Raw genomic sequence first — 8,903 nt, 5'->3', positions numbered from 1 at the left:
CAACAACAAGAAAGAGATTATGAGCAATATATTGAAAAATGAAACAGTTTATTGAACTATTTGGGAAATAAGGATATACTAAGTTGTTTTATAAAAGTATTATGGGTGTTGGACAAGTGGCTGGATTAATTTTTATTTTATTGCCGTAAAGTTTTAGAGACTCCCCTAAGTGTCCATAAATTAAGCAATACCAACAATCAGATTTTAATAGGGGATTCATCAGATGCGTCTACATCAGGGCATGCCAGTACTAATAGACTATCAATATGGATATTTGTGTTGGTTTTTTACAAATAGAGTGCTTGAAGACAATGGAAAGAAATGAGAAGCAGGATATAAGACTACCAATATCACTTCAAGCAAATGCTCTGACAAGAAATGAACCATTGGAAAAGAGGGATAACAACAACGATCAGATTCTGATTCTAACAATGATAGGAAAAGTATAAAGATTGTTAAACAAAATCATAATAAGAAGTCGTATGACTCAAATTTCATTGCTGATTAGAACATTACTGACATTATTCATATTGTGGAGGGTGTTAGTGTCTTTGTTTGAAGTTAATGTCTACTACTTGCTACTAGTCAATTGAGACAATTAACATGTGATTACTACTTTTGCTCCATTTGTGTTTAGCAGAAACTATATCTTTATTTTCTCAAATCATAAACAATAGCCACTAGGTTGCATGATTGCTGCTCTTTCGTTCTCAAGACAACTCTGCTTTATTTCTAGAGGGAGCTGCTGGTCTTTTTCTTATTTGTTATTGTCTACACTATGTTTGTACTATCAGCTTGGTAACCAACCACATTGATATTAATACATCTAGCTAAAGTATTACACAGCAGGATAAATTATGATTGTGATTATAATAAAGCTTGTTTTTTATGGTTCAAATGTACTTTCGTTATATTGATCAACAATTCTGTTATTATTTGACGTCTAAGTATCTGCAGGTTTCGAACGAAATCCTCATCTTTGCATACATCTATGTCCTCAAAATACAATCGGCTATAATTCACCCAGTATTTGAGTTATGTTGAAACCAATGGTATTATTGAAATCAGCGAGTCATTCTCCATCATTTAATGTCATCAAAAAAAATTGGTCAGATTTTTACCTATATATGAATCATACCCGGCAGACCTGATGTAATTTATTTTTTTTGCAAAGCACTGCTTTTACTATGTGTTTCTGGAAAATCAAATTTGCTACAACTTGCCCAATATTTGTGCTACGTTGAAAATAATGGTACCGTTGAAACCAGGGGCTCATTTTCCATTAGTTAATGTCATAAAACATTAGGGTCAAATTTTTGATTTTGGTGGGAATTTTTTTTTGGTGGGTTTTACCTTCATTCTTGGTTTCTGAAAAAATTTCAAAAATTTTTCAAAATCTCAAACTTGCTGACTTAAGAGTTCGAAAAAATTAAATTTTGCCATAACTCACTCAATATTAATGCTACAGCGGAAAGAATAGTACCGTTGAAGTCAGAATTTCATTCTCCATCATTTGATATCATAAAATGCTAGGGTCAGATTTTTGCCTAGATAAAGTCTACCCGGCTAGACTGATGTAATTTATTTTTTTGATGGATTCTGCTTTTACTATGTGTTTCTGGAAAATCAAATTTGCTACAACTTGCCCAATATTTGTGCTACGTTGAAAATAATGGTACCGTTGAAACCAGGGGCTCATTTTCCATTAGTTAATGTCATAAAACACTAGGGTCAAATTTTTGATTTTGGTGGGAATTTTTTTTTGGTGGGTTTTACCTTCATTCTTGGTTTCTGAAAAAATTTCAAAAATTTTTCAAAATCTCAAACTTGCTGACTTAAGAGTTCGAAAAAATTAAATTTTGCCATAACTCACTCAATATTAATGCTACAGCGGAAAGAATAGTACCGTTGAAGTCAGAATTTCATTCTCCATCATTTGATATCATAAAATGCTAGGGTCAGATTTTCACCTACATAAAGTCTACCCGGCTAGACTGATGTAATTTATTTTTTTGATGGATTCTGTCTTTACTATGTGTTTCTGGAAAATCAAATTTACTATAACTTACCCAATATTTGTGCTACGTTGAAAATAATGGTACCATTGAAATCAAGAGCTCATTTTCTATTAGTTAATGTCATAAAAGAATATGGTCAAATTTTGTCAGATTTTAGCCTGTATAAACCCTACCCGGCTAGACTCTTTGCTGAAAAAAAGAATTGGAAATAAGAAAAAGAAGTTTTCTGATGGTTCACAATCAAATTTACCCGACTGGGGAGAAATTTCTCATAAAATACCGTTTTCGCAGCCATTATATTATAAAAAATAAATCTACAAGTGTATTAATTCACATAATAGTACATTGCCATTTACAAACCTGATCTAATATTGAAAGAGGCATAAATGCATTTGTTTAATGGATTATTCTTTACAACATTTAAGTTTCTTTGTACTGTCTTGCAATCTAATAGCCAGAGACTGAGTTAAAATACTTAATGTTTAACATATTATAAATGTCACTAATGGTTATAACATTACAAGATTGTTGTTTTCTATACGCTGACTATCAAACAGGATTGATGTGGTTTTTTTTTTTCGTTTGGAATCAAGATTAAAAGTTGGATCAATCAGTCATTTTACCCATTAATTGAATAGATAAATCAACAGCCAAAGTCTTTATGGTCAATTGGTATGTATGAATTTTTCAAATGTATGAAGCACATATATTTGTATTTATTCAATTTGATGTTAAAAGGTAAATGGTTTTATTGATTGAATGATTAAATCAAGATTGAAGTTCTGACAACGATTAATGCAATAGTAATTTTGTATCCGACTGTCAACATTTTCTGGGAGTTTTCATGTTAATCACCATTGGATAGCTTATAAGATATAGGTTGTTAAATATAATTGATTAGAACAGACCTTGTTCCAGTCTTTCCCTACTTCCAATAAATTGCTCTTGAAACGTATGTCAAAAGGAAAATAAGTTCATCAATTGAAGGTTATAGAGCCAGTTTCATCATTATACATTTAAACTCTTTATTTATTATTTATTATTTGTTTTAGACCAGTCATGGTCGAGTCTTTATCGTTTTTGTTTTTCAGGTAAATAGTTGTAGATAAATGGATAGAATTATCATGAATAATAACACCAACGTAAAGAAAAGAATTAATTAATTTAAAGAGGGCTCTTTTCAAGACTTGATTGTTTATGGTTTGAAAAGAAAAAAAGTTGTTCGATATTAAGAAATTTTTTTGGTTTCAATTTTGCATTGAATTATCACCAAATATTACAACCGAACTTTTTTTCTTAATTGTAATACACATTTATGGCATTTCTATATATTTGATAATGATTAAAGAATGTATAGTATTTAACAAGTTGTTTGCTCTTTACAATATCAAGAAATTTGAAGATAATGTCAATATGAGAGATTTCAATGATCAATTCACAAAAAAAACAACCGATCAATCCTTTGATGAAGGTTTAGAATTTACTCAAGATCAATCATTAAAGAATAGCAACAAATATGAAAATGATATGGTTGTTCGAAAAATGACGGTATTAAACTATAATCATTGCAATGCTGTTTTTCGTTCAGTTTAGTTATGTAATGTTGCAAAATGTGTCAAATCTTTTAAAGGAGTAAACATGCAGATATGAAAGTGATTCATCAAATAAGATGCAAGATATTATTATTCCATTTTCTCCAACATTCTTAGACTGATCTGTCACTTTGCCCGATTGGTTTGAGTATCCAATTTCAGTTCAGTTCATTGCATGTGCCATTTTTATTATCATTATTTCCTTTGCCAAACTCCCCTTTGTCAATTGCTTATCTACTTATCAAGTTTAACCACTATGGTCAAATGTTGATAACTTCTCTATTGTTTAAGGAGTTCCCATTGCCAAATAAAGAATGATATTTGCTGTTTTGAGACCCTTTTAGCAACAAATTCCAATTGTCTTGGTTAGCTAATTGTTTCAGTATCAAGAATGTAAGTATCTATTTGGGATAGCAGTAGTAGCTATCATCCAATTGATTATTATGAAACAAGATGGAATGATGTGTTTGTAGTTTATGTCGATCTTTGGTATCTGATTGTGGTGGGGAATGTTAGACCTTTGATTTTTGTTGGTGTGCTGTTATAATTCAATTGGCTTGGTATTTGGGATATCGTTCCCCACTGGCACGACCTGTGCAACAAAATGTCGTGCTAGATCCGCCCAATTGCTAAATTCCTTACGTGCCCACTTATTGTACTATCAAAGCGCGAAAACATCACCACAACAACAGAAAAAAGATTTTCATTGAAACCCGCCAATCTCATAAGTTTAGGAGAAGGAATAACAACAACATAAACATAAATTTTAGAGTAAAACATAAACAGCAAGAGAAACCAAAGTCAATTCAGAAGTATTGTTAAAAATTGTGATTAGCTCCATTGTTATACTTTGACTTCATTAGGATATATTATAGAAATGATGTATTGAATTGTTTGCTTTTGAAATTATTTTTTTTCAGCCAATGATGTTCACAGTATTGGTAATTCACCTGAATATAATGCCGATGTGTTTCACACTAAAATTTTGCATTTAATTCTTCACATATCACAGTTTGTTAATGTGTTCGAATCTATCAAAAACCAGTTGGTAGATTTAGTTTTACACTATTACAGAACCAAAAAAAGATTAAACTACATAATATACATACTACATGTCATTGTTGCAAATAAAAATAATTGTCAATCTTTGTTATGATTGTTATAATTCCGGGAATAACACCAGTAATTTAACGTGTTGGCCGGTAACATTTTTTTGTTTCAGTTGTACCTATTTTCTTACCCACCTGATGAGATACTATAAATGGACGAGTAAATCACTTGTTAAATTCACAATTGAAATATTAATCCTTTCCTTTTTTTTTTTTTTTTTTCTCTTACAATTATAAAACTTCTACTTTAGTACTGTTTGGTTATTGCTATTAATTAATTAGTTGCAAATAATTCTTATAACAACCCACGAATCAAATTGAAATTCACAAGACTTTAAAAAGAAAAGAATTTGCATATTTTATTTTTCGGCCTTACCAGAAGTTGAACAAAAGTACACTACTTAATTGTTGAATTTCAAATATTCACACTCTAATTGGCTACATTACTCAATTCGGTAAACTAATCCCGGTAGATTTTGGCCCCATCAAATTGAAGAACCAAGAAAAAAAAGAAACGTGCAAACAGCACCAAAAAAAAAAAAAAATTTCACACTACACCAGAAGTAATCAACCAAAGAAGAAATTTTCTTTTCTAATCTATACCAATTAATCCAAACTTACTGTTTTTTAGACCTAACTACAAATATAATCTCACAAGATTTTCCAAATTTATATTAAGCTAAATTTTTTTTCTTTCTTTCTTCCTTCTTCTTATTGATTTTAATCCTATTCATTTCCAAATATTTGGTTCAAGTTTTCATTCTTCCTCCCCCCATCCATTTCAATATAGTCAATAATTTATCTACATCCAAAAATGCCTCACCATATTATGTCAATCAATGATTCTAACCATGTTCAAATTGGTGGTAGAAAATCAAAATTGGCAGTAGTCCAATCAGAAATTGTTAAGAAAGCTATTGAAGACACTTTCCCCAATTTATCATGTTCGATATTGGCATTATCAACATTAGGTGACAAAGTACAAACCCAACCATTATATACTTTTGGTGGGAAGTCATTATGGACTAAAGAATTGGAAATCTTATTACTAGATAGTGTTGATGAATTTCCTCAATTAGATCTTATTGTTCATTCCTTAAAGGATATGCCAACTAATTTACCAGAAGAATTTGAATTGGGATGTATTTTCCAAAGAGAAGATCCAAGAGATGCTATTGTCATGAAACAAGGGTCATCATATAAACTGTTGAAAGATTTACCTGCGGGAGCCATTGTTGGTACTTCATCAATTAGAAGATCATCACAATTAATTAAAAATTATCCTCATTTAAGATTTGAACTGGTTAGAGGTAATATTCAAACTAGATTGAATAAATTAGATCAACCAAATAATGAATATTGTTGTCTTATATTAGCCAGTGCTGGTTTAATCAGATTAGGATTGGGTCACAGAATAACATCTTATTTGGATGATATGTATTATGCTGTTGGTCAAGGTGCCTTGGGTATAGAAATAAGGAAAGGTGATGATAATATCAAATCAATATTAAAGAAAATTGAAGATCCTATTGCCACTATTTGTTGTCTTGCTGAAAGATCATTAATGAGATATCTTGAAGGTGGTTGTTCTGTTCCCTTGGGTGTTCATAGTGATTACAATGAAAGTAAACAAGAATTAACTTTAAAGGGGATAATAGTTAGTCCTGATGGAACGGTTTCTATTGAAGATCAAGTAATCAAAAGAATTACTTGTGATGAAGATTGTGAACAAGTTGGAATTGAATTGGGTGATAAATTAAAAGCAAAAGGTGCCAAAGAAATATTGGATAAGATTGATATGACAAGAAACATTAATGCCAGACCTACTGAAGTGTGAAAAAACGGTATGCCAATGATACTAACAATATGTTTGATACATTTGTGCTTACATCATTGGAAGAAGGGGATTTTGTTTTTCATTCTCATTCTTATGGTTTACTTGTTATTGGTCTTTTTTTCAATTATGAATAGTTTAATTGGTTTTCAAATCATTTAGTTTCAAATGGGGATAGGTAGGTATTCATTTATTTACTTTTACCCTCCCCACCCCCCTTTTTTCTTTTTTGCTTTTTTTGATTATTTATTACTTCGTTTGCTTTTTTTGTTCCTGTTCTTGTTTCCCTTTTTTGCATGTTATGTTATATTAAGATTGGATTGAAAACTTTATCTGTATATATTCATTAAGAAAAGTTTGATTTTATACACCGATTTCATGTTAGACATTGAGTTTGTTTTTTTTTAGATTAGTTTATCGTTTTTAGTAGTTTAATGAATACATTTGATAGAATTGAATTGATTTGAAAGTAGAGAACCAAGACAACAGAGAGACCCATATTATTTGAAATCAAGCTAATAATTTGATTTCTCGTATATGTATGATTCTTCATACCGAAACTTAAATTTATTGTAGAATTCCAAAAAAATTGTTTAAAACTAGATTATTAAGAATACGAAAATGTATCTTGTCAAATATTTTACTGCACACTTTGTTTCAACGAAAACGTCTTTGGTCTAGTCGATGAGTCAGTTAGTGTGGGGCAATAGCTACGATCACCATCATCGCCAGGCATAGTAACAATCTCCCCCACTTCAACAAGAGTTATTTCTAAATCAGGATACATATTCCTCTTTTATTTATATGACCAACTTAGTATTGAACATATGTTAGAAATTATTCAACTCTTGTTTGTTTTATAGTGGGAAAGATGAACCCATAACCCATTCTTTTGTTTAAACTCGCTAATGCATAGTTTCTCAATAGTTTTTATTGTTATTAGGGTAGCCATTTTAATTGTTCAAACTTCATACAGTACCTAACAATCAACAACCAATAAACAATTGGCTGTACTTTTCTTTCTACAGAGTTCTATAAGCTACACGGTACAACTTTATCATTTCACTCTTTAGTTGGATAGATCCAAGCAGTTTAGAATAAGAAGAGAATGTATAAGATGCCCCGGGCCTCCAGACATTACAATTCTACAAAGACCCTCTATCTACCCCCTTTTTCATTGCCACTTCCAAGATAAACAAAAAATTTGTAAAATCTCTTGACATTACCATCACCACCACTACTACTACCACCACCACAAAGGGTCGATATTATCAATGCTAAGAAAAAAAAAAAAAAACAAAAAGAGAAAAAGAAACTGATAAAACCCCCAAAACCTGAAATCACGTAGTAAAATATCATTTTCTTTTTTAGCTAATGAGTCTACGTGAATTTCTTTATTAGTCCATTCTGTAAGAATATGTACCTTGTGTGTGTGGGAACGAAGAGATAGAAAGTAATATCTATTTTCTATTTCCATTTCCGTTTAAACTTGAATTTGTATTTTATTTTAAATTTTTTAAAATGTGAGCTTGGGGATTGGACCATTCAGTTTCTTGGCATTGGTTTTTTTTTCTTTTTTTCAGTTATTGTATAAACCATCGAGGCTAGAAATGGAAAGGGGCGGGCGGCGGATTGAAGTTGAAACTCATTCAAATTCAGTGTCTGATAGATATTTGTATGAATGTTAAAAAAATGCAGTACTATTTTGAAGTCTAATTTGTGGGGTAAAAAAAAAAAAGAATGATAAATAAGAAAATTACGAACTCCGATAAGTTTCATTCAACCTGTTTGCCACCCACCCACCACCACCACCAATAACTTTCCTAATTATGTAATGAAGACTTGGACCCCACTTCAACTTCATAATTCACCAAAATAATCAAATGGAGTATCTCATCAAGACTATGAAGGACAAGAAAAAAAAAAATAAACCAAAAAGCCAAACAATGTTGGAAACGACGATGGAAGAATGATGTATTCTTTATTATTATTCGGACATTGCTCTTCCATCTTCTTCTTATCCCCCCCACAAAGCCACTCAATATCAGTAAAACAAGTAACATTTAAACAATTCTGCCTCTCCCCAATATCTTTTTGGTTTTACTTGATTGCAAGTACATAGCATGCTCCTATTTCAATGCTATTTTATCAGTCTTCAGACTATTCCCTTCAACATATCGTTCCCATCAATGAAATTCTCGTATAAAACAATTTACTGTCGGACGACAGGCAATTTCACTGTCTGATTCCCGTGATCTTGTAGAGTTTTTAGTTCTGCCTTCAATTTTTTTTTTCTTGACTTTGATAATTCTATTCTAAAGTCCGAAATAAAAAGTGGGTCAAGATCTTT

At 31.0% G+C, this 8,903-nt stretch overlaps 1 protein-coding gene across 1 annotated transcript, besides 2 other annotated features; it reads left to right on the top strand. All coding sequences in view use genetic code 12, as the record gives it.

Annotated features, from left to right (window-relative positions):
• Positions 1-1,756: part of a repeat region (core RPS block consists of four complete RPS units of 2106bp each, plus one partial RPS unit of 1535bp; orientation = sense) that runs on past the window's edge.
• Positions 1-1,756: part of a repeat region (HOK region) that runs on past the window's edge.
• A 3,777-nt stretch (positions 1,757-5,533) lies between these two features.
• Positions 5,534-6,556, top strand: CD36_24420 (hydroxymethylbilan synthase, putative; the record flags this gene model as incomplete). The annotated part of the gene is made up of 1 exon (XM_002418870.1): positions 5,534-6,556. The coding sequence occupies one exon, from the start codon at positions 5,534-5,536 to the stop codon at positions 6,554-6,556; it is 1,023 nt and encodes a 340-aa protein (XP_002418915.1).
• Positions 6,557-8,903: the final 2,347 nt, after the last annotated feature.

The sequence above is a fragment of the Candida dubliniensis genome, chromosome 2, assembly GCF_000026945.1.
Source record: "Candida dubliniensis CD36 chromosome 2, complete sequence".
Taxonomy (NCBI): Eukaryota; Fungi; Ascomycota; class Pichiomycetes; order Serinales; family Debaryomycetaceae; genus Candida; species Candida dubliniensis.
Note: the sequence above shows the minus strand (reverse complement) of the source record. Positions and strands in the feature narration are given on the sequence as shown.